Source organism: Pygocentrus nattereri, chromosome 5 (genome assembly GCF_015220715.1).
Source record: "Pygocentrus nattereri isolate fPygNat1 chromosome 5, fPygNat1.pri, whole genome shotgun sequence".
Lineage (NCBI taxonomy): Eukaryota > Metazoa > Chordata > Actinopteri > Characiformes > Serrasalmidae > Pygocentrus > Pygocentrus nattereri.
This window is the reverse complement of record NC_051215.1, coordinates 4,230,037-4,256,352: the sequence shown is the minus strand read 5'-3', so window position 1 is coordinate 4,256,352 and position 26,316 is coordinate 4,230,037. Positions and strand designations below refer to the sequence as shown.

The window sequence follows — 26,316 nt, the reverse complement described above, 5'->3', positions numbered from 1 at the left end:
AGAGCATAACTGGTCTTGTTCTCCATCCTTATCCTCTGTGTCACTAAGCGCAATGCGCCTGTTGGGTTATGTAACAGAATTGGCAGTTAGGATTCTCCTCCAAATGTGTTGCATGCAACAATATTGCATTAGTGGTAGTTTAAAAAAATGCAGTGGTGGTTCACATGTAAGAAGAAGCACCCGGCTTGGCAGCACTGCGTGATAGTGTGAGACCTATCTAGTGGGTGAAATTGGCCAGGGGAAAAACTGGGGGAAAATGTAAAGAAGTTCTGTTGTGTTTCAAATTAACATATTTCCATTAACCCTGAAATCATATGTGGATCAGGTTTACGAAGATATTTGTGCATGTTTTCCAGGAAACTCTTAAGGTCCTGGACTCTGAGCTGCTGGAGGAGTTCCTGAGGGCTGCCGAAGGAATGGAGGCCTTCTGCACCCCATCTCAGTTCAGAGACATGGAGTTCTTTGCCCAGTCAGTCAGGACACAGTGGGAGGTAGGTGTGTGCATGTGTGTGTATGGGTGAGTTTTCTTTTTTTGTGCCATCTTGCCAGCTGTAATATGTACTGGTGCTTTTTCAGATATGCATGCTATTAAAATGCAATTTAACTGTGTTTTTGTAATCTGGTATTGATTATTTTAATCCCTATTATGTTTATATGATGATGTATGACTGGTGTTAGTGTTTCTAATCTTAGGTTGCCTGGTGTGCTTTTTGATGATTTGCACTGTCTTACAACAATTTTTAAGTGTAAAAAGTGTTATTTTGTAGAGATTTCAGTCTCTTTTTCCTTCAAAATAACACCTACCAATTATTTTGCTTTGCTGTGTTGCTTGTTGTTTGTTCCCTCTTTATTAAACATTTTCCAATGCAGACTGTTCAAAATGAAATCTCAGCATTTGTGGCACAGCTCAGATTTCAGACTAAGCATCTGCACTTTAACCAGATTGCACAGCAGTGTGAGATGCACTTTAACAACAAGAAACTCAACTTCAAATCTGACTCCAGATCAGTGCAGACTAGAGAGGTAACATTACACCCTCACTGTATGGCATATTCTGGTGTATGATGCCTGTGAAGCATGAGGAATGGCAACTGTTGGAATTGTCCGGAGGTTTTTGTGGACATGCTTTAGAAATGTTGTTCGTCAGTGTTGAAAGTTAAACTCTTACAAATTCAGAGTTATTACTATGGCTTTGCTATACTTCTCAATTTGCTATATTATAATTTTGTAACTATATATTTAATTACATTTGTTAGTCAGTGACTTACATGTGATTTAAAATTCAGTGTCATCAGATTGAAATCGGCACTTTTGTCCCAAAGACATGGCAAAAAATAAAGGATGTCTGTGGGCGCACAACCAAAACTTTGCAATACATTCAGTCTTGTCTTCTGTTTACATACTCAAATGTGGTATTTATTGAAAGTTTAGAATCTTCCATCAGAATTTGTCTACTTGTTTGACTGAGCTACAAGTGACAAATAACTCAAATCATATTATTCAACATCCTTTTTTGTCACCAGCCATAATTGCAACTTCTAAGGGTTAAACTCATGTCTTTTGTTGCATGTAATAATATTCTGAAACATTCCAGTATTTCCTAGCTATCATGCTTCAGATTAGTACATTAAGCTCAAGTAAAGTACTAATCAAGCCTTTGAAACTATTTATGTACCTCCCTATTCCTCCAAACCTCTAGGCCTGTTTTTCTGCTGATGGAAGTTTAGTCCAGGCTGGGCAGCAGTTGGAGGCCCTGAAGGAGCTGTGCGATACTTTGAGCCCAGAGGATGCCCACAGGTTGGCACAGGCTCAGCTCCGGGAGTGCGAGAAAAGACTTGCTGCCATCCAGCGCCAGTTCAGTGGAGACCGTGACACTCCTCCACCAGATGCAGGGTGAGGAAGGGGACAAAAAATTAGCAGCAACAAGTGTAACAATACATTAGAATTTATTTGATTAATCTCTAAAGTAGAGCTTTGAATTATTGATCCATTCCTGTATACAGTCTGAGAATGTTTGAGCCCAAGCAGATGCACAGCACCAAGCTTATCTGAGACTAACCCAACAAAATTCTGTCGAAACTCAACTATGGGGAAACTCATGTGTATCAAAGTTGTCTGAAACCGACTGCAGCCTGACAAAATTATCTTGGACTTCAACTGTAACTTGACAAAATTTGGGCTATCCTGACTGTAGCCAGACAAATTTTTATCTTCCAACTGTAACCTGAAAAAAATCTATTTAAACCCAACTGTGGCCCAGTGAAATTCTGCTGGAACATGACTGTCAGCAAAGAAAATTCTGTTTGAATCTGACTGTAGCCTGTCAAAGTTTTGTCTGATCCTGCCTGAGGCCTTACAAGATTCTGTCAGACCCCATGAATTCTCTCCCGACCAGACTAGAGACAGAATTATATACTTATCTAACTTCCTGTTTGCTTGTTACTGCAGAAATTATTTTTAAGGTTGAAGTAAAGACATTTTTACATTATAATTCCCTGAGGTCAGTTTCTGTAATACGGTGCTTGGACCCCAATAATTGCCACTACAACACAGTAATCCTTCAAACTCCAGTGAACTCTCTATTGATATGTTTCGTTTTCTGTCTGCTAGTGTGCCTGTAGAACAGACAAAGGAGTCATCGCCTCAGAAAATATTCACAGCGTCTGTGGAGAAAGCTACAGAAGTGACCACTCCAGAGGTTTGAACAAAAAGACAAAAATGAATGTTGTTGTGTATTTGAAATGCTTATGTTGTAGTTCATATTACAGTTGTCTTTAGAATAAACAGTGTAGCCCTGAGGTATGTTTGGGCTTTGTATTTGAAGCTAACCATGGACCTAAGTACCTGATGTTACATTAACACAAATGCCCTTTGTTGACCACTAGAGTGAATCTTTAATTGCAGGTTACCCCAGTTACAGCGCAGCGTCCAAAAACTGTGGACAAGAAAGAGATAATAAAGCAGATGAGCACTGAGGATGACAGGTACACCAAACGGAGAGAAGTTGATAGTCAAAACTATGTGACTGAGTATAATTTTTAGTAACTGTTTGTGCTGAATTTTATTCATTTTGTTCTTCAACATTTTTTAAAGTAGGTCAATTTGAATTTAAATAAAAATAAATTTGAATTGAACTGAATTACAACATCTGTCGCAAAAGTGCCCCATAATTAAAATTGGACTGAATTTAATTTGGTTTGACCTACTGACAACAATGCCTGTGTGTTGTTATATGTATCTGTTAATGTGCGTATGCGCATGTGGGGGCTCATTTACAGGTATAGAAGTTCCAGGTTTGCCCTTCAAGCTCAGCTGAACAGAAATGAGCAGAGCATGCTGGGAGGTCGGCCTTCAGAATCAACCACAGACCTGAGAAAAAGGCTCAGAGAATTAAAGGTAGTGTTTATTAAAGCTGTAAACAGCAAAGCTCAAGTCACTGAAACATAATTTCAAGATGCTTTATTCAGTGTAAGTTTTTTTCAGAGGGATTTCCACAGATTTTTCAACATTTCTGCAAAATTCAATCATTGAGATTCAGTCATTCAGAGTATTTTGATGAGAAATGGTTTACTGTAGAGGGACTTGCTGCCTCTACAGTGTTTTTTCTTTACAGTAGTGGTGATATTAACCAGGTGTCACACAAACATAGCCATTTTATTTATTATCCAAAACCACCAGTGAACATACTCGAGTCTCCTGAGTTTTATATGTAGTGTTGATGACAGTAAAACAGTGGTAGGTTTTGCCTCACAATGCCCTGCATGTACCCCTGCACCACAGATGTATTTTAAAAGAAAATTCAGGCCAAAATGTTAAATGCTAAACTGTGAGGGGGCTTTTAAAGGCATTAACGCTTTTGGATGTTTGGTTCCTATCACCACCACTGTCACTTTAGAACATAGCATTTCACACCAAAGCACTCTGAATGAATTTGTTTACATTCTAGCTATATAATCATGCAGAAATATTGGAAAAGCAGTGGGTTTCCTCATAAATCATAAATAATATACTGTAATTATATATTAATAGTAAGTCATCCACCTTGAGATTTCATAATCACTTTCAAAATTGGAGTAATATTGTTATAACTTCATTGCCAATGTTGTGCATCTATTGTTCTGTTTATCTAAACACCTGTAAACATACAAAAAAAAGACTTTTTATGGATTCCTACAAATGATTTGACACCTATGAGGCTGAAGAGTCATATTCGAGTCATTTCATACATAAAAGTTGCTGGTGAAATACATAAAAATCACGACGCTATAATGAATCTGAACTGTTTCAAGGGTGCAAAAGTCTTTTTGTGTTGACTCGTTGTGCTTTAGGCTCTGAGGGATGAGACGGAGTCTCTGTGGGCGGAGTATGAGGTGCAGTGCTCCCAGTGTGTCCAGATGAATGAGCGAGCGGTGGAGCAGGACCGAGCTGAGCTCACAGTCAAGTGGAGAGAACAGAGAGCACACCTGCAGAGCAGGTACACACTAAACCTGCGGATGAACAGCCAATATCATGAAAACAAATCTGTATTGGTGTTTGATGAACTTTGTAAACATTGTCAAAGGGCCCCTGCATTTTATTTTTTAATTTGAAATGAATTCTTAGCATTGGTGTGGTTTCTCTCTCAGTATTAAACAGGCTGTTTTTTTACTGTGTTTTTAAACCTGATATATGTAAATGAGCTCTGTTCTAATAGGCTGCCTTATTATGCCTCTCCTCACTCTCCTCAGAGCTTCACTATGAATGGATGAGGCTTAACTGCTGCAGGCTGAATGAGCTGGTGACATCACATACAATGAATTCAGTACAGTCTGCTTTTGCAGCTCAGCTTCCATAAATGCAGTCTGTTGACTGGAGGGTGAACAATACATTGTGAAACAATGTTTACATGCACTATATTTCCACTATATTCACTCGTCTGCCTTCACACACATATGAACTTGAGTGCCATCCCATTCTTAATCCATAGGGTTTAATATGATGTCGGCTCACCCTTTGCAGCTATAACAGCTTTAACTTTCCTGGGAAGGCGTTCCACAAGATTTAGGAGTGTGATTATGGGAATTTTTGACCGTTCTTTCAGAAGCACATTTGTGAGGTCAGACACTGGCCACCCATTTGGTCTGCAGCAGTATAGCCCTGGCCATTCCTGTTGAAGTGATACAGATTATTGTCTGTAGCAGAGTGAAAGTTGTGCTGTTCAGCATCAACTGCTTTTGAGCCACAATGCAGGACAGCCAATCAAAAAAGACTTCATTTAAAAGCACAAAAACAGCATGTTTGAATTCAAAATGATAAAGAAAGGCAGTAAAAAGGTCGTTTAAATTAAATTCTAACTGTTTTGGTGCGTACTATCACAGAAAAATAAAATCATTTCTGATAAAATATACAGTACAAGGGAAAAGTTCATTATGCCCTTTTTAGAAGATGGCTATCATTTCCTCTTCACAACACTTTTTACAGATGTATTATTTTTTAATACACTATAAGAGTTTGTGTACATATTAAACAGGCCTCGTACTCGGTATGCTGTTCTCACTTCAGCTCCAGAATCACAAGATCTGCTCTGACCACAGAGTCCTGCAGCGAGCGTCATGTGCCTCAGCCCTGTCAGTGTGTTAACTGTCTGCGCTCGCTCTGTTTCAGGGTGGACTCTCTCGGTTCTGCTCTGGAGCTCATGGATTCCATCGAGCATCACATCGCTGAGATCTCAGAGCGACTGGACAAGTTCATCAAAGAGCCCAAAGACATTAAAGGATACACACTGGTCAACACCAACGTCCTGAAAGATATTAAGGTAGGAGGATGAAGCCCAGAGGAGGATGGCTTCCCCCTTTGAGTCAGTGTTTCCTCTTCATGCTCTTATGAAGGTTGTTAACCTCATCACCAACATTTCTGGAACAGCTTTCAACTTTGGCACCGTGGCTGTTAACAAAAGTTGTCCTTTGAGTAGGCTGACCATCAGTGCTGGACAGTAACTGAGTAACTGAGTAAATGTAATTGGTTTCTGTACTTTAGTATTTTTGGTGTATCTGTACTGAAGTTTCTCCGTTCTGGGCGACTTTTTCCTTTCACTCCACTACATTTCAGAGTCTAATATCCGACTTTCTCCTCCTACATTCTGAGAAATCTGTGGTTCCTTTTGGTTTCTGTGTGTATAAAAACGTAACATGTCAAAACGAAAGAAGCGCAAAGCCAGAGCACCAATCAGGGCCCAGCGGTCACTTTGTTTAGAGCTGGTTTTGACCTGTTGGTCATACCGACCCAGTGCAGCACACGGTTCAACGTCAATGTAACAGCATAAAGGTTCAGGAGTTCCTATTCCAACATAACTGATGGAAGAAACTCCTGATTCTAACTTAACTTTGTGGAAAGAGACCACAATAAACTTTGCTTGTGTGTAAAAAGTGATTTCAGAGCCACTCGGTTCTCCCTGATGGAAACTGTTTACCTTCAGTGTTTTGTGCTTATGATCATTTTAATAGACGTCAGCGTCACTAATTAATGACGTTCTATTAAAAGACTGCAAGTCACCATAAATCTGCAGCAGAAGTTTATGAGCAGATGTTTGCAGTAACCTATTAAAACGGCAGGTGAAGTCGTTTTCAGAAGATTAGTTAATATGTGGTTTTATTAAAGAGTTTTATTAAAACAGTTAGTTGTTTAGAAAAGCATGTAAACTAAAACTACAACAGAAAGCAGGGAGTTTTTAGACATCTCCCAGGCCTACAGTATTACATTATTTAACAAACATTTGAAATAAATCAGGTAATATTAAAAGCGTGTCAGCTAAAGATACAGGTCTGAGCAGCAGACTGAGCTTCTCACTGTTATCCGCTGCTACTCAAACCGAACACGTCCGCTGATCAGGACACTGATCTAGCATTTACATTTCCCACACATATGTGCAATTCAGATCCAATTCAGCTAGTTTAACTGGTTATTTGGTACACTAGTTCGGACATTTCATTTACACAAAATGATGCTTTATGAATTGCTTTATCTAAATTAAAATGTATTTCTAGAGCTGCATAGTTAATCTTCATATGATTGGTGTCAAAATGATAATTAAAATGTACCCTCTATGCATTTTCACTGTGTAATAATGCTTTTGAATTTGCATTATTAAAAAAGTCCAAGCAGAAAGAGGCAAAATTCAGATGTACAAAAGGAACTAATGCCTCTCCTCTTTGTAATTAGGCATTCTTGCCTGCTGCGCTCATTCTGTGGCAAAATGAGACTGAAATTGCATTTGACCTGATTGTATTTTCTTTTTTATAGACTTTCAGGGCTTTATCTGAAGAAAGTCTATAAAAAAGTGTTTTTTTAGCATTACACAACTTTACCAGCCTTTTGTTGACCCTGTCTCAATTTATTGGAACGTGTTGTTGGCGTTAAATTCGAAATGAGCATATATTAAAAATATATATATATTTCTCGGTTTCAACGTTTGATATGTTGTCTTTGTAGTATTTTCATTTAAATATAGGATCTAAATGACTTGCGCATCATTGCATTTTGTTTTTATTTTTATTTTATTATAAACTATATATTTATTATAACTATTTTGAAAATGGGCTTTTATTTCAGGTATACTGTTGCTGCACTTAAGTGTATTTCTTTTACCGGAGACTGCAGGAAGCTAAGCTCCACTTGAGGTTACTTTGGCTAAATTTCCATTCATGGGTAATAACATGAGAATACAGCACTTTTTGTGTGTGATCAAACCTGAAGACACTACAGTTCAGTGGCAGATCTCGTTGCTGTCTGGTTGTCTGGTTGTATTGTAGACCTGTTGCACTCTGAACATACATGTATATGTACTGTCTCACTCCTTCCTTTCCAGGACTTAGATGAGAGCATCCAGGCCCAGATGGATCGTCTGTCACGATTTGACTCAGAGCCCAGCAACCTGGACCTGCGGGACCGCTCGCCTCTGACCCAGGTGGTGCTGACCCACCGCTCCAGCTTGGACCGTCTCCGGCAGCAGGTCCGTAAAAGTGACGCTGCGGCCCGGGCCCTGGACCGCTTCCTCATGTCCCTGCGCACTGTTGACCAGGATGTTTCAGCTGTGCAGAGCGTCCCCTGCAGTGGTGCAGCAGAACTGCAGGACAGCAGGGCTAAGCTGGCGCTGATCCGGAAGGGTGTGGGGAGCCTGAAGGATAAAGCGCCACAGCTGGACCAGCTGCTGGGTGGAGCCAGGCTGGAGGTGACCAGGGAGGGGCGACCAGTGTCCTGTCTGGACATGGTGGGAGCTCTGGTGCGGCAGGCGGAGGATGCGGACGACCGACTCATGATCCATCAGGAGGGGCTGCGGAAGGAGCAGCAGAGCCAGGGGGTCAGGCTGAGGAGAAAGACTCTGCTGTCTGAGCTGAGGAAGGTGCGGGGGGCGGCGGAGAAACAGGGGCTGAAGGAGCCCACCATGCCGGCTGTGCAGCACAGGTGGGTGTTCACTTTCAAAACAGATGTGCTAAAATTGAATTGGTTTAAAGTCAGAGCTCAAAACCCATTTCAGACTTTTAAATGACTTGGACTTTAGACTGAAGTGCTTTTGCATTTTATTGAAACAAATGACTGAACATTCCCTTTTCTCAGATGCTTTGATAGCGACAAAAACGCCAGTCAGCCCACGACCAGCAAACACAGCTTTGAGCAGCTGTACACATAAAATCAGCATATTTTTCATGAAAGCACAAAAAAGTTACCTTAACTGCAGAAAATGTGTTTTGGTTGATTTTTTATGAAGCCCTGCTAGTGACATCATATATCAACAAAAATAATGCGTGGTCATGACTTAGTCATGAGATCATGCCTTACTAAGTCATGGCCAGACATTAGGATCTTGTTCCCACGCTTTACTAATTGTAAAGACTTGTAATGACTTAGTAAGGTGTGGGAATGAGATCCTAATGCAGGGCCATGACTTACTAAGGCGTTGGAACAAGATAATTAAGTCATGGCCACACCTTAGTAAGATGTGGGAATGAGATAATCAAGTTGTGGCCATGACATTGTAAGGCATCTGATCTCATTCCTATGCCTTACTAAGTCTAAAGTGTGGCCAAGACTTAATTATCTTGTTCCCATGCCTGAGTAAGTCGTGGCCATGCATAATGATCTCGTTCCCACGCCTTACTAAATCATGGCCATGCATTAGTATCTCATTCCCATGCCTTACTAACTCATGGCCATGCATTAGGATCTCATTCCCATACAGTGATGTTGTACAGTATTTGCTTGATTATTAGAATGGTTGATTGTTTTAATGTCTTTAACAGTAAAATATTCAAATATTGTTAACTAAATGTTCTTCAGGGACTATTTGGCCTCGTAACGCCCTGTATGTGCCACTCCAGCAGGAACGGCTGTTAAAAGCATGTTTTAGTGTTAAGATCTTATTAGAACTTTGGTAAAACAGCGTCACAGGTGGCGTTTTTGTAGCCACTTCATTTATTAATAATTTTGTGTAATAAAGCATTTAGAGGCTTTTTTGTGTGCGGTTTCTATCACCACCAATATAAACAATTAGGACTCTGCAAGTTTCTCTAAAGCAGATTGTTTCACACCAAACCACTCTGAATGACTTTGTTTACATGTAAACCATTTAAGTATGCAGAAATTTGGCCCTGGAATAAAGTGTTTCATTAACATCCTTTTGAGAGGGTCTGTGTTAAGAGAATGCTCTCCTTGTCAGTGTTTTTGGTCATTAGCTAGGGCACCAAAACAGGATGAGCAGGTTCTTTGAAATAGACCAAAAGTTCATGTTAATACTGTCCATTTGATCGGCTGCACTCAGACCCTACGTGTGTATGTTTGTCAGGATACGTGCCCTGTCCGATTTGGACGCTCAGATAAACTCCCTGCGTTCAGAGTACCAGAGCATCAGGGGAACCGCCTCAAAACCCTCCCCAGACTCACAGCAGCCTGGGCAGTCAGCGGACGAGCTGGACTCCCTGTGGGAGGAGACGGAGAGAGCTGTGGCTGAAAGGTGACGCAGACAGTTATACAGAATGTGAATGATGTTTACAGAGCATCATACATTTTGGTCGTCATGGCATGTATGGATGCTGAGGAATAATAGACAGAACATAAGTTTGTAGGCCAAAAGTCTTCAAATCTGGACCTTGAATCCAGTTTCCAGCCCTGGATTTTGTCATTTGCAATCATGTTGTACTGTTGGTGTGTTTGTTTGGCCACCTAGTGTATTTTTCAGTGCTATAACATGTAAGGGTGTCTAGATGCATCGCTCCATTGTAGTGGGCTGGTCTGAAGGCTTAATTACAGGTGATATTACCCATAATATAGCAGTGGAATGTACTTCATGGGTAAAACTCACTCCCAACAACATATATCATGAAAAATGAGAAAAACTGAAATAAAGAAGTCAAAAGTGATCTGAAAAGGGCTAGAGGTTTATTTCATCAGAAGACTGACCCCCATGGACCCTCACAGAGCAGGTACTATTGGGGTGGTGGATCATTCTCAGCACTGTAGTAACACTAACATGGTGGTGGTGTGTTAGTGTGTGTTGCACTGGTACGAGTGGATCAGACACAGCAGTGTCACTGCTGGACTGAGAATAGTCCACCAAGCAAAAATATCCACCCAACAGTGTCCTGTGGACAGCGTCCTGTGACCACTGATGAAGGACCACAGGATGACCATCACAAACTGTGCAGCAGCAGATGAGCTGTCATCTCTGACTTTACATCTACAAGGTGGACCGACAAGGTAGGATTGTCTAATAGAGTGGACAATGAGTGGACACAGGGTTTAAAAACTCCAGCAGCACTGCTGTGTCTGATCCACTCGTACCAGCACAACACACACCAACACTCCACCATCACGTCATTACTGCAGTGCTGAGAATGATCCACCACCCAAACAGTACCTGCTCTGTGAGGGTCCATGGGGGTCCTGACCACTGAAGAACAGGGTAACGGAGTATCAGAGAAACAGATGGACTACAGTCTGTAACTGTAGAACTACAAAGTGCAGCTATACAGTCAGTGGAGCTGATAAAGTGGACAGTGAGCCTAGAAACAAGGCGGTGGTCATAGTTTTATGCCGGATCGGTGTATAAATGCTAAAGTTCTTGGTTAACTGGTTCTAACAGAGCTGTTGAGGTTGTGAGATAAACTGACACTTGCCATTTTGATATGTGCAGGCAAGAGCAGTGCCGCATGCTAATGGAGCTGCTGAAGAAGTTTCAGACCTGCCGCAGTTACCTGGGCAGCACCCTCCAGAGGGCAGAGCAGACTGTGAGTGAACAGTCCTCATACATGAGTAAAGACAGTCTGCAGCGCCTTCTGGCCAAGGTGGGTCATCGTTCACCTTCTACCTCCATTTTTCTGACTTTTTTTTTTTTTTTACTTTTTTACACAGTTTGAAAACTCGAGTTGCCCTTTGCATTTTAGTGATGAACATTCCTACAGAAACGGTCCAAATTTACTTCCATTACACATTAATAAGGTGATTCATACTCGCTCTAAATAGGTTAGCGGGATAAAGGACGATTTGAGCGGCCTGGGACCGAAGATGGAGGAGTTTCGGACTGTGTGCAGGCAGCTTCAGTCGCAGCTGAAGAAAATCCCAGACTGCTCAGAAACGCCATTTGAATCAGAAGCGGATGTGCTGGTGGACTCTTGGCTGGACGTAATTATTCATTTCCAACATGGACTACAATGCAAGCTGCCTGAGCTGTTCTTATGCTATAGAAGTGTGTAGTAAATCTGTAGATCTGCTGATGAACGTTTATGGGGTTAAATTGATCGTTGAATGTTGAAACATTTTTAATAAAATTTAGACATTTTCTTATTCTTACACTGATTGTAGTTGATCAGCCAAGATTTGTCTGAAATGTGCTTCTTTAGTTTTACACTGGAGCTACAAGCCTAACAGACAGACAGACAGACAGACAGATAGACAGACAGACAGACAGACAGATAGATAACATCAGACAGACAGACAGACAGACAGACAGAGAGATGGATAGACAGACAGACAGACAGACAGACAGATAGGTAGATCGATAGATAGACAGACAGACAGACAGTTAGATAGATAGATAGATAGATAGATAGATAGATAGATAGATAGATAGATAGATAGATAGATAGACAGATAGATAACATCAGACAGAATAGATAGAGAGACAGATAGGTAGATCGATAGATAGACAGACAGACAGATGGATAGACAGACAGAAATAGATAGACAGACAGACAGACAGACAGACAGACAGACAGATAGATAGATAGATAGATAGATAGATAGATAGATAGATAGATAGATAGATAGATAGATAGATAGATAGATAGATAGATAGATAGATAGATAGATGGACGGACGGACGGACGGACGGACAGACAATTTTAGTGCTGTAAGTGTTTACGCAAGTCCGCCAGAAGTTTCATCGCTTTCTGTTGCGCAGGTTTCGGAGAAAACGGACACCTACATGGATAACCTGCGTGTGGGTTTGGAGCTCTGGGAGAAGCAGCTGATGCTGGGTGGGGAGCTGGAGGGCTGGGCTGCTGCTAAACTCAACCTGTTTGCTGAATCACACCCACTCAGCACTGAGAGGGAGGTCCTCCTTATGAAGGTATGGACAAAGCAGGCCCGTCTAGCTCTGTTATCTGTTTGCGATGAGTTTTTCCTCATTCCTTGTGTTTGTTCTGCTGATATGCGTGCTCTACTTGTGTTAGGATGACATCCAGACGCAGGAGGAGAACATTGAGCGTTTCCACAGGAAGTCCTTGGAGATCCAAAGCCTTTTGCAGAGCAAAGAGGCTCCACTGGAGCTACAGGTCAGTTCTACTGACCTGCGTTGAATCTTCTCTGGCTTTGGAGTAGTTTAGTTTAGAACCTAGTCTCTGTCTGCTGCACTGAATGCTATAGGAGATTCGAAAACACGTCTTCGAGCACTGAAAAGAACAGAAAATCTATTGATTTCAAATGTACATATAGTAGCCAATGGGCAGTTGCTGCTCATTGAAATATTGAGGAGATCAGTGCAGGAATACACATTAAATTATTGTTCAAAGTAACTGACCATTTACTCCAAGTGCAGTGGATAGAAATTAGAGGGAAAAGCTCTGAAGTATTCCTTTAATCTCTGTCTCTCTCATTTTAGCCTCTCATTTTCCCTCATATGGTTCATTTGCTTAGTTTGTCTATTACAGCAACAGCACGGTCAACAGTCCCTCTTACTCTCCCTTTCTCTGCCTCCTCAGGTGATGGAGACCGGTCTCAGAAAGAAGATGGAGGAAGTGAAAGAAGTGTTTTCTGGATGTACGGAAGTTTTCCAAGAGCTACTGACTGTCCGAGATCACCTGGTTCAGAGGATTGACGCCTGTCGGTCCGCCATCCAGAGAATACAGTCATCAGTGAGCATGCTCAGTACAGACGATGGAGCTCAGCTACAACAGCATTTACAGGTATTACTCCAACCCAGTTCATGTTGAACTCATTCAAAGGATTCTTTCTGCAGGCCTGGCCCACTAGTGGCCATTCAACTGGAATGAAAGAACTCTGTTATCAGATTGACCAGGCAAGTAAGCAATGAGGGTCCATCAAAATATTCAATGTTGTTGATGGAAGAAAAACATAGTTTAGCTAAATCTTGGGTCATCTAGACAAAATGTAAATACCTTGGGAGCAAAAAGGAGGAAGCTTGTACTTTAATAGTTACATACACTGAACAATTCACAAAACAATTCAGTTGTTAAAAGCTTTCTTGTCCAGGCCAAACATCAGAAACCCAACATGTCTTTGCTGATCGAAAACATTTGGGGGAAACTTTAATTTTTTTGGTAAAGTATTCCCTAAAACAATCCTAAAACCCTAAAACAAGCCTTTTCCATCCCTCTGTAGGATCTTTCTGAGCAGTTGTTGGATCAGGAGGACCAGGCTGACTCTCTGATGAAGGAAATAACTCTCATGTCCAGTGTGACCGGGCCTCAAGCCATAGAGGAATTGACCAGTGACTGTAAGCGTCTAAAAGACAGCATCACCACATCACAGGAGCTCATTGGTCAGAAAAAAGAACAGGGTGAGAAGAGCTTACTTGTCCAGTCCATTAAAGGTACGTGCGGCACAACGTGAGCAGAAACACTTTTATTACATAGTTAAATGTCATGTTTTTCACACAAACCATCTCATGGACTCACATTTTACATTTACATTTGTGGCATTTGACAGACGCTCTTGTCCAGAGCGACTTACAGTTTGATCACTCACTGACTCACTAATTGCCTGAGTGATTGACTGACTGATTAACTGAATCATTGACTGACTCACTGACTGCCTGACTGAGTGACTGACTAATTCAGTGAATTACTGACTGACTGATTCACTGACTCACTGACTGACTGAGTGATTGATTCACTGAATCACCCACTGCATGAGTAACGGACTGATAACCCGCTGACCCACTGATTGACTGACTGACTGGCCGACTGAGTGACTGACTGATTCATTGACTCACTGACTAATGGTTGATTGACTGGCTGACTGACTGACTAACTGAGTGATTGACTGATTCACTGAATCACAGCCTGCCTGAGTGACTGATTCACTAACCCACTCACTGACTGAGTGACTGACCGACTGAGTGACTCACTGATTAACTGACACACTGACTAACTGACTGATTCACTGAATCACTAACTCACTGACCGACTGACAGGCTGACTGATACACTAACCTATTGACTGCTTGAGTGACTGAGTCACTGTCTGACTGTCTCACTTATTCACTGATGGATTGACTGATTCATTGTCTGACTGACTGACCGACTCACTCACGTTTGGCAGGCTGAAGATTCTCCACAAGGTGGTGTTATTAGCACTCAAATAGCTTTTGGTGCATCACATCAATAAGACTGTGTCTGTGTTTAATCACCACTGTACTGTTTTGTTTAATGTTTTAGTTGATTTATTGTGAGTGATATAGTAAGCTAATATTTTTCTGCATCACATATTTGTTTAGATGAGTGCCAGCTGTTTGAGGACTGGCTCCAGGATGTGCAGCTCTCTGTGAACGAGTGTTTCGAGAACCCAGAGAGGAGGCAGGATGTGGAGGCCTCCATGCAGAGACTGCAAGTGAGTGGATGCCCTTATTAGAAACAGTCGTATCACAGTTCCAGACAGCTGGAGGTCAGGGAACCAGCCTTGTGACCGGAAGGTCGCGGTTCGATCCCCAGAGCCGACAGCACATGACTGAGGTGTCCTTGAGCAAGACACCTAACCCCCAACTGCTCCCCGGGCACTGCGGATTGGGCTGCCCACTGCTCTGGGCAAGTGTGCTCACTGCCCACTGCCCCCGTGTGTGTGTGTGTGTGTGTGTTTCACTTCACGGATGGGTTAAATGTGGATGTGAAATTTCCCCACTGTGGGACTAATAAGGGTCTCTTAATCTTTTGAAAGCTTTTTTGTCTCTTTATTTTAACACCCTAACCACACAAACACCTAAAATGACTGTTTATCTCTCTTTTTTTTTTTTTTTCTCTTAATATATTTCCACAAAATGTGTTGATGTTCTCCAGAGACGACGGAGGCTACTTTACTAATCTTCTGTTTGGTGCAGGGTTTCCTGGCTTCTAAAGAAGGTGAGCAGCGTCTTCTCCAAGTGAAGGAGTCTGTGGAGAGCAAGGGGCAGATCCCTGCGGAGACCCAGGCTCAGCTGTGCGTTTGGCAGCAGGAGCAGGAGGGAGAGATGGCCACTCTCAGAGCTCACTGCCAGGGCCGCCACAAACAACTGCACGACATCCTGCGCAAACTCAACAGGTCCCTTTCTTATCCGTCCTGTTCAGTAGAGGTGGGCAATATGATGATAACTGATCAGTGACAACTGATGGTAATTATCTCACTCACCTGCCATGATAAGGGTCAGTGAGTGTATTGTGGGTATTAAGAAACTGTAGCATTGCAGAGACTTTATGAAGAGCTCCCAAATGGTACAGCAGTCTAAGATTTAGTGCTCTTGTCACAATTGTCAAAATTTAGATTTTAATAATGATCCTAAGGCCTGATCCCGTTAAACCCCTCGCCCTACCACGTAGCCCTTACCCCTCTGTTTTGCGTCTTCACGTCTAGGGGTAGGGTGTCCTGATTCTTGTTGAGATAGAGGGGTAGGGTGAAGAGTAAGGACTACAGGAGGCTTTTCAGAGACACAAATGTTTGTTTTTTCTCAGTTAAAAATATAACCATTGTATTATCCCAGTTTAATGTTGTTTCAATGTATTATGGTCCTTTTCTTAACAAGCATAAAACATCGCTAAAAGTATGCTAATGTCTGAGTAGCTAGCTAACTAAATTTTCCCATTCCACCTTAAATAGTCCAGCAGTTCCGACGCCTGAAGCAACAGAATGTTGCTGCTGCTCTATTTATTTATCTATTTATTTCCCCTTCTTATCAACAAAGATTTAGGTGTGGATGATCATAAGTAATTGTCCCCCCTCTGTAAAGGCGTATGATTCCCTAAATTTAACTTAATGTTTGCTGAACTTTACCCTCCTCTGCTGTCACTGCAGATGGGCAGGGTCGCCTACAGAGCAGCGGCAGTAGCTGTTAATGCAGTAAAGCTCTTTTTATTTGAGGGTCCCATTTCATAGGACAGGATTTCGACCACTACCCCCTTGTAAGTTCCAAGGGGCAAAGATACACCTGAAAACAGGGGATAGGGGTAAAACTGAGAAATGGGATTGAGCCTAAGTGTAATATTGTCTGGCAATAATGCAAAAAAAAAAAAAATAGGCAAAATATATCTTTGCTACTTAGTTATGTTGCAAACTGAAAGTGTTGAAAGCTGCAATATTGAATTGTTTGTCTCATTGTGTAACTTTCCATGCATTATTACACTGAGCAGCTCCCAACAAGTCTAGGAAGCATAATCAGACCTGTTACGCTGAATCTCGTGACACACGGTACATTTACATTTATGGCATTTGGCTGACGCTCTTATCCAGAGCGACTTACAATTTGATCATTTTACACAGGGAGGCCAAGGTGGTGTTAGGAGTCTTGCCCAAGGACTCTTACTGGTAGTGTAGGGTTCTTGCCCTGGTGGGGATTGAACCCCAGTCTACAGTGTAGAAGGCTGAGGTGTTAACCACTACACTAACCAACCACAGTACATGAAACATTGAATGAATAGAAAGAAAAACACTGTACACAAGTTTTTATAGCTTTTCATAAAGACTTTTGCTGGTCCATTAAGCTTCTTTCAACTAATTAAACCTCAGAAATGTATCAGATATGCTGAAAGTGTTGCAATATTTCTGCCATATTTCCCACCCCTGCTGTTCAGGCGTGAAGTCTTCCTTTGGTATATTGGCATCCATCAGCTCATCTATTGATTTAGGGGATGCTTCTCTTTTCGACACTAGCTTGCAAGAGGAGCACGACCACCTCCGGGAATGGTTGGAGCAGAACCAGCAGATACCAGAGCAAAGAGAAAAGCTCAGACAAGCTCATGAGGACTTCCTCAAGGAAAGGTACATCAGTTCTGCTCCCTTAGTTCCCATTAGATTAAACCATTTGACATAATTCACTGGACTCAAGTGGAGGAATTATGTGGAGAGTGCAGATTATAATGTCCAATCCTAACGTCCTTTGTGTTTGTAAGTAGAGTTTGTGAGGAGATATTTTATTACCATTTGAAAGAGTAAAACACCTTTCTGTAGGTTCAGACTTCTGAATCAGAATCTGTCCAAACTCATGATTCATGATTCATTATTCAGAATTCTAAATGATTCATCGCATAACTATTCAATTTGTCATTAAGCCACTGCATGAAAATAAACACGGGTCATTCTACAGAAACGCCCACTTTTCTATCTATCCACAGGTGTCACTGGTGTTACCGACCCTCATTGGTGTAACACCAGTGACATTTTTAACGAAAACTGCATTTTACAAAATTGCTACAGAGACATCAAACCACATGTCGTCACACATGGACTCCTCCACTAAAATATGTCATTTAATCCATTTGTGTTTTATTTTTTCACAATAACCTAAAAATAAAGTCGGTCACACCAGTGACGTCACCTGAAAGCTTCACGTGAAATCATGAGCTCAGTGAGAAAATCTCTGAGAACGGAGAGACACAGTGGACTCACCCTGAGCTTTACTTCATAGATCCTCAGAAAACAGGTCAAAGGAAGTGGAGTGATGTCATCAGTGTGACTTTTATTTCAAAATAAGAGATTTTTTTGTTGCGCAGTAACACCAGTGACACGACCCCTGGGGACCACAACATTCATTATGTATTTTATAATATTTATTTAGCATTTGTTTTCTTTATGTCATTTAAATCATATATTTCATAGTCATGTATAGATTATTGTAGTTAAAATGGCAGAAAAACGTGTTTTTTCTTCAAAATATGGCCTTTACTCTTAACTGTGGGTACAAGCACTTCTCTAGATAATTGATTTAAAAACCGGTATTGCTAAATTGAGGCTCAAGAAGATGTAATTGTTAAAATAATGTATTGTTTTATTTGAAAATGTAAAAAAGTGACAAAAGTAAAAAAGGTCAAATGTAAAAATCCCTAACGTTTTTTTTTTTTTTTTTTAAGAGTAATGTATCTGTAAACGCTAGGGACACAAAAACAGATGTTTCTGCAGAATGACCCTTACATGTAAATCAGATTTGTGTTGGAAAATGATAGTAATAACGCCGGACCTCTAAGAGTTCATCTTCAGTTAGACTCATTGGCATGAGGTCTTCTGTATGAAGCTTCATGAAATGTTTTCTTCATCTTACTCCACGTCTCTGTGCTGGATAGCGGTCGCGTTGAAGCCTTCAGTGATCTGCTGGCCTCTGTGAGGTTGCGGGGGCTGAGAGCTGACCCCTTGCTTAAAGACAGCGAGTCCCTGGTTGACCAATACCACAGTCTGGGGATTCGTCTGGAGAACCAGGCCCAGGTCCATGAAGCCTTGGAGAAGGAGGTAGAAAGCTTCCACGCTCAGGAGGATGACACCAGGAGCTGGATTAGAGAGTTAAAACAGGGTCTGGACTCATTAGACAAAGACGCTTCAGTAGAAGAGAAGCTCTACAAGGCTCAGGTATGAAACAAGCTTTATACTATAGAGTAATATAGAAATGTTTTAATTCATGGAAAATTTGGTTGCAAATAAATGTACAAATGTACAATTACTGTAAGTTGATGATTACAGTACATTATATGGACAATAAAGAATTGAGGCATCTACACTTTACAGCTACAGGAGCTTTTATGAACCCCATTCTAAGTCCATTAGCATTAATATAGAGTTGGTCCCCCTTTGCAGCTCTAATAGCTTCCACTTTTCTGGGAAGCTTTCTACAAGATTTTGGAGAGTGTCTGTGGGAGTTTCTGTCCATTTTTCCCAGAAGAGCATTTGAGAGGTCAGACACTGATGTTGGACGAGAGGCCCTGGCTCACAATCTCTGTTCTAGTTCATACTAAAGGTGTTTGATGGGGTTGAAGTCAGGGCTCTGTGAGGGCCAGTCAAATTCTTCTACATCAAACTCATCCAGTCAGGCCTTTATGGACCTGGCTTTGTGTACTGGGGCTCAGTCATGCTGGAACAAAAAAGGTTCTTCCCCAAACTGTTCCCACAAAGTTGGAATCATAGAATTGTCCAAAATGTCTTGCTCTGCTGAAGCATTGAGTTTTTCTTCACTGGAACTAAGGGTTCTAGACCAACCCCTAACCCTATATCATTATCCCTCCTCCACCAAACTTTACAGCTGGCAGTGCAGTCAGGCAGGTTCTCCTGGCATTCGCCAAACCCAGACTGACAGATAGAGAAGCTGATTCTCAGGATACACAGAATATATCTGCTCCAGAGTCCAGTGGTGGCACTTTACACGACTCCATCTGATGCTTGGCTTTATAACCAGCTATTCTTTCACAAATGGTTGTAAAGGCAGACTGCGTGGCAACGTGTTTGATTTTATACAACTGAATTGGTCACTTCAGAATTAATAAAATGTTTAAAAACACTAACATTTATGTCAATAATGTTATACTTCATTATTGATTTATTTCTATACATATTATGCTGTTATACAGTTTTAATCATCTCTACTTTTCATGTCTGTAGTCTGTTTTTACCTTATATTCACTATTTTCTTATTTCATTGTACATTTTCTGAAACAACTTTGAGTCTAAGTCTCACTATTAAGATAGGCTCTATTATTATTATTATTGTATTACTGTTGTTGTAAATAAAATATCACCATAGCAGTTTTTTTGAACAGTATTGTTTCTGTTCACCGGATGGATGTGATTTGTTTTTTCAGGCTGTTTTGAACCTGTATGCTGAAGGTAACTCCAAGCTGGCAGCTCTGAACAAAGCGAGAGAGAATTTATGTGCTCATGATGAGCTGGAGGACATCAAGCAGCAGGAACTTCTGCAGAACCTCAGAAATATAGAAGATGAATGGAGAAGACTTGTGGACTCCACTCAGCAGCTGAAATCCCAGGCTGAGCTCCAGAACTCTCTCTTAAGGGAACTAGAAGCCCTCCAAGCACAGGAGAGGAGTGTCCGATTCTGGGTGGAAGAGCAGAGGCAAAAGCTGGACCACCTGGACAAAGACGTTCCACACCAGGACGTACACAGCAAGGTTCAGGTGAGTTCAGAGACTTTTACAATCACAATCAATAGTAAACTGATTATAGTGATGGTAACGACAATTCTCACACTATGGAGACGAGGTCAGCTAAGTCTTGGCAACCCAATTGAAAGTGCCATTCGTTATACTTTTAATATATGTAAGTGTAAATCTCAAACAGTAACATATTTGGTAATGATGGCAAATAACAATACTAGACAGTCAACTGAGTTCAGTTGATTGCATTAGTTTATACTATTACCTCACTGTACTTCATAGATTTTGTGGATTCTTGTTACAGTGGAGGATCTCAAAAGGGACCTGGAGCTTCACTTTGCTGCTGCTTTTGTTAGTTTGCTGCTCATTGATTTATCAGTTCTCTCATGAGCGTCTGTTCAGTGCAATGAAGAAGCTGAAGGTTTCACTTTATAAGCCATTTATACGCTGTATTTGAATGGGTGGGTTACAGTCAGAGATTCTGTCACAGAGACATGCAGTGCGTTGCAGCTGGACTTCAGCCTGAACTGCTACAGATGGTTTAAATGGTCATACTACACATTTCAAAAGGATAGTTCCTCAACGGGTTCTAAAAATGGCTCTATATAGAACCACAAACATTCAGAGAACCCTTTGCATGAATAAGGGCTTCTTCAGATTAATGGAGAATGTGTTATATAAGGTTCTATGTAGAACCTTTTTGAAAAGGGTTCGACATACCACCAAAAAGGGTTCTGCTGTTGGAACAAGCCTGACATCATAATAATAGAAGAACCCAACACATTTCCATCAATCTGAAGAACCCTTTCACCATGCAAAGAATCCTTTAACCATGCAGAGGGTTCTTTGAATGTTCCTGGTTCTATGTAACCATTTTCTTCACTAAAGAACCCTCAATTACATTTTTAAGTGTGAAGGAACATCATTGGCATTTCTAATAAAACACGTTAATATGGTACTAATGCATTATTATATGTTTCAACATTGATATCTCTTAAAATGACTTTTACTTGAGTTGACGGAAAATTACATTATTGACCACCATAATTCTTCATGTTTTTTCCACTTTTCTTATTTCAGTAGTGCTCACTAAAATATTTATGTGAAAAATTCACATTGTTTTCTAAAATCTTTGCAACTACAGTGAAATTGAGAAAATAACCTGTAAGACTCCTGGAAGTTTGTTGTGGGAAAATACAAAACAGAAGCGAATAAGTTAAGAATTCAGCTCTTTTGTTTACTTTATTATGTTGTTATTAGATGGCAACCATGCCAAATTAATAAAATGTTGTATATGAATAAAAAATAATAAATACAAAAATTCTGGAATGAAAAATTCTATCACAGCAAGTTTCCCTAATTCATTAATCACCCTTCAGAAATATGGAATTTAAGTTCTGAAATAATTCAAACTCTGTTCTCCACTCAGGATGTCTTGAACCAGCAACATGAAGGAAACTCCAAGCTGATGGCTCTGAGGAACAGAGGAGCGAGCATATGCGCTCATAAGGAACTTGGCAGTGAGAAGAGATACAGCATTGAGCAGAACCATAGACACCTGGAGGAGGAGTGGGAAAAGGTTCTACAGGCTGCACAGGAGCTGAAGAACCAGATTGAGCATAAAGATTTACTGTTCAAGGAGCTACAAACCTTCCAAGACCAGAGAAAAGACACTCAGGCTTGGATTAGACAGCTAAAAGAAAACTTGGAGTCCCTGGATAATGCTTGTTCGTTTCAAGAGCGATTTAGCAGAGCTCAGGTATGAGAGGGCAATGAATATATCTCAAAAGTGTTAATTTAGATATTAGGAATATACATTTTATATATTACATATATACATATTTTTTCAACAATTTTATAAATGCATCAAATTTATCAAATTGAATCACTACAGACATCAATGCATCACAAATCTTTAAAAAATCTATGAGATATTCAGTAGTAAATTATGAAAGACAACTGAGCCCACAACTGAACCCTGATGAACACCATGTTTGATTTACCACTTTACAAAGTTACAAACAGTAAAATAAATACTCAAAATACACATTTTACTGTTTACATAGTAGTGTAATACAGCATTTTTGTATTTGAAAGTAGCCTATTATTATTGTCATCATCATTGTTATCCATTCTAATCAATGCAACTAAATCACCATACACATCAGTGCATCATGAATCAGGGAATTATTTTTACATCCCTACTAGGTATCCAATATTAAATTATGAAGGACAACTGTGCCCATAATTGAACTCTGACACACTACCTTCAAATGACCACTCTGCAACGTTACAAAAGGCCTTTTGCTTGTTTTGTCCCCTAGGCTATTTTAAACCAGGGACCCGAGGGAGACTCTAAACTTGCTGCTCTGAGGGACAGAGGTGAGAGTGTGTGTGCTTGTGATGGGCTTGAAGAGGACATGAGGCAGTCAGTCCAGCAGACCCTGAGAGGAATTCAGGAAGAGTGGACAGGAGTGCAGGAGTCTGCTCAAAAGCTAAAGAGCCAAGCCGACCTCCAGGAGGCTCTTTCTAAAGAACTTCAGGATTTTAACTCCCAAGCAGAAAGTGTTCAAACTTGGGTCATGGAGAAGCAGCAGAGGTTTGAATCTCTGGACAAAGGCACACCTGTAGAAGACAGACTTAATATCTCACAGGTAAGAGACATTTAAATGTCATTAACCCTTTAATTCTGAGCCAGGAAAGTGGCTAAGTCTGCTTTTCATGCTACTCTTCCCCTTTAACAACATGATTTCTCAGTGCTGTTGTCACATATTCATTATCCAAGAAAATTAAAAAACAATAGATTTCCATCTTTTGAGCATCATAAAATGCCGTTCCTGTTTCCAACATACATACTGGATATACTGAACTCAACTACACAGTAACAAATGCAACAGCATAAACAACAACGATAAAGACCCACTCTGCATGGCCGCACCCTCTAAGCTCCTCATGGCAGTATGGTTAATGGCGGATGCCACAATTGTTGCTGTCACTCTCTAAATTAGTAACTTTATAAAAGAAGGAAAAAATATGCTTCACTTATATTTCTGTTGGTGCATTCATTATGAAGTTTTAACACAACGCAAAGGGTAACTGAAGTTTTCCAATTAAGCAAAAAAGTTAAAAATAGTGCAAAAATGAACTGTGGAATTATTTATTCTGATTCCCACAATGGGAACCCAATAAAATGTCAACATTTTTTCTGCATTTTTGAGTGTGAAGAAACCCACATCAACAATAATGCATGTATGGCTGGAGTTCTGATGTTCAAAATAGCAAATGAAGTAGTTTCTTACATAAAAGTAAGGCTCACTGTTATTTAAATACATGGGAAAAGGCCTAGAAAAGGCAGTAGGAACAGCAGGGGTTCCTTAGTTCCTGACTCCAGAGACGTCTGTCAATTTTTGTTGAAAGGACAAAATGTCTCTTTACGTTTTTTGGTTTCTGACCCCTGAGCTCAGTGTGTGACCGTTTTCTCGAACTGTCCACGGCTCTGTCAGGGTTCCACAGTTGCCACCAGCCCCGTTAATGACCGCGTTCTGTGGAACACATTTCGCATGGATCGTCCGAAGCCTGTAGCCAATTGTAGCGAAAATTATCACTATAGCTACACAATAATTTGTAGGTGCGACAGCTGTTAGCTACAAAGATATGTAGTTAGCTAAAAAAAAGTAGCACGCCACTTCGCTACTCGCCCATTGCTGCCCTAATGTTATGCTCATTTGAAACCTGCAGGCCATCCTGGACTTGCAGCCAGAGGGGGACTCTAAGCTCTCTGCTTTAAAGATGAAGGGAGAAAGTGTGGGTGTCCACAGAGAACTGGAGGAGAGCGAGAAGCATTCAATCCAGCGGACTCTGCGAGACCTGCAGGAGAAATGGAGAATGGTGCTGGAAATCGCAGAAGAACTTCGAAAGCAGGCTGAGCTCCAGGATTCTCTCTCAAGAGAGTTTCAAGCCTTCGAATCCCAGGAGGAGAACATGCAGTCCTGGGTCGGGAAGCTGAACCAAGACTTAGACTCACTCGGCAAAAGCACACATGGCACCCAGGAACAGATTGAGGAGAGACTCAACAAAGCTCAGGTCAGTGAATGTAATATCCTAGAAATTATAGAAGATCTCATGGCTTATGTTCACGTTTGATCAACTTAATGCAGTTAAATTTGCTGTTATCGTAATTAGTAATATTTCCACCCTCAGGCTGTTTTAAGCCTCCGTCCTGAAGGAAACTGCAAGATGGCATCCTTAAAGAGAAGAGCAGAGAGTCTGTGCACTCGCAAAGATCTGGATGAAGATGTTAGACGAGCAGTTCTACGGAAGCTGAGGAGCTTAGAAGAAGAGTGGAAAGGAGTACTGCAGCATGGTCAAGAGCTACACAGGTCAGTAACTATGACATACACTGATCAGGCGTGACATCTTGACCACCTCCTTTTTTCTGCATTCATTGTCCATTTTACCAGCTCCACTTACTGTATAGCTGCACTTTGTAGTTCTACAGTTACAGACTGTAGTCCATCTGTTTCTCTGATGCTCTGTTAGCCCCCTTTTACACAGAGGCAGCAGACCCAGTCTATAGCCCCCTTTTTAAACACTGTGTCCACTCACTGTCCACTCTATTAGACACTCCTACCTTGTCAGTCCACCTTGTAGATGTAAAGTCAGAGTCGACAGCTCATCTGCTGCTGCACAGTTTGTGTTGGTCATCCTCTAGTCCTTCATCAGTGGTCACAGGACGCTGCCCACATGACGCTGTTGGCTGGATATTTTTGGTTGGTGGACTATTCTCAGGTGTTTCAAAACTCCAGCAGCACTGCTGTGTCTGATCCACTCAGACCAGCACAACACACACTAACACTCCACCACGTCAGTGTTACTGCAGTGCTGAGAATGATCCACCACCAAAATAGTACCTGCTCTGTGAGGGTCCATGGGGGTCCTGACCACTGAAGAACAGGGTAACAGAGTATCAGAGAAACAGATGGACTACAGTCTGTAACTGTAGAACTACGAAGTGCAGCTATACAGTAAGTGGAGCTGATAAGGTGGACAGTGAGTGTAGAAACAAGGTGGTGCTCATAATGTGATCGGTGTTCTGCGATTTATTGCTGTTGAGTGAAAATTATTTGTCTATTAGATTGGTAGCATTGTGTGATGGGGAAGATCTGTCTAGCTGATGTGAATTTGAAATGGCCAATAAGGGATAAAATGAAAAGAAAGGTGTTGTTCCCTTAAGCTACACCGATCAAGGCAAGCTACAAATAGAGGTTGAAATATTTGGATGCTGACCCAAGCTCTGTCCTCTGCTTCAGTCTTTTGAGGAGTGTGGTGGAGCGTCTGGTTTCCTGCCAGTGCCAGAGGCAACAGACTCAGTCTCGTCTGGAGCAGCTGAAGAAGCAGACAGAGGCGCTGCCCCGCTGCTTTTCCTGGCCTGGGTTAGGGGACCGGAGGCACACGGTGGAGCAGGCCAGGGCTCTGCTGGACAAAACAAGGTCCCTGACCCCCACCCTGTCTGCCCTAAGGGCCGTGGGGTGGGAGATGAGCCAGCTCACACGGGACCCCAGCTGGTCTGACCCATCCTGGGTAGCCATGGAGGAACACATCCCAGAGTTAATCAAAGAGCTGACGGTGAGACTGATTCAGCCCAAAATTTTAATTAGTCAGTTTAACCCTTGAGTGCCAAATGTAGATCAGCTAAGACATGTTTGGTACTGTAA

The 26,316-nt window shown here is 41.3% G+C and overlaps 1 protein-coding gene across 9 annotated transcripts in view; it reads left to right on the top strand.

The window, feature by feature from the left end:
• Positions 1 to 26,316, top strand: part of syne2b (spectrin repeat containing, nuclear envelope 2b) — a 218,823-nt gene that overhangs the window by 44,783 nt on the left and 147,724 nt on the right. For all 9 annotated transcript variants that reach the window (XM_037538458.1, XM_037538456.1, XM_037538459.1 and 6 more), the window contains 25 exons: positions 357 to 491; positions 1,700 to 1,893; positions 2,611 to 2,698; positions 2,905 to 2,984; positions 3,279 to 3,396; positions 4,329 to 4,474; positions 5,644 to 5,794; positions 7,844 to 8,439; positions 9,818 to 9,985; positions 11,165 to 11,315; positions 11,494 to 11,652; positions 12,431 to 12,598; positions 12,702 to 12,803; positions 13,230 to 13,433; positions 13,870 to 14,080; positions 14,986 to 15,098; positions 15,583 to 15,782; positions 17,385 to 17,492; positions 18,791 to 19,070; positions 20,294 to 20,623; positions 22,032 to 22,361; positions 22,927 to 23,256; positions 24,341 to 24,685; positions 24,803 to 24,981; positions 25,912 to 26,227. In XM_037538458.1, the coding sequence (XP_037394355.1) occupies positions 357 to 491; positions 1,700 to 1,893; positions 2,611 to 2,698; positions 2,905 to 2,984; positions 3,279 to 3,396; positions 4,329 to 4,474; positions 5,644 to 5,794; positions 7,844 to 8,439; positions 9,818 to 9,985; positions 11,165 to 11,315; positions 11,494 to 11,652; positions 12,431 to 12,598; positions 12,702 to 12,803; positions 13,230 to 13,433; positions 13,870 to 14,080; positions 14,986 to 15,098; positions 15,583 to 15,782; positions 17,385 to 17,492; positions 18,791 to 19,070; positions 20,294 to 20,623; positions 22,032 to 22,361; positions 22,927 to 23,256; positions 24,341 to 24,685; positions 24,803 to 24,981; positions 25,912 to 26,227 (5,202 nt within the window). The remainder of the gene's footprint in view (positions 1 to 356; positions 492 to 1,699; positions 1,894 to 2,610; positions 2,699 to 2,904; positions 2,985 to 3,278; positions 3,397 to 4,328; positions 4,475 to 5,643; positions 5,795 to 7,843; positions 8,440 to 9,817; positions 9,986 to 11,164; positions 11,316 to 11,493; positions 11,653 to 12,430; positions 12,599 to 12,701; positions 12,804 to 13,229; positions 13,434 to 13,869; positions 14,081 to 14,985; positions 15,099 to 15,582; positions 15,783 to 17,384; positions 17,493 to 18,790; positions 19,071 to 20,293; positions 20,624 to 22,031; positions 22,362 to 22,926; positions 23,257 to 24,340; positions 24,686 to 24,802; positions 24,982 to 25,911; positions 26,228 to 26,316) is intronic.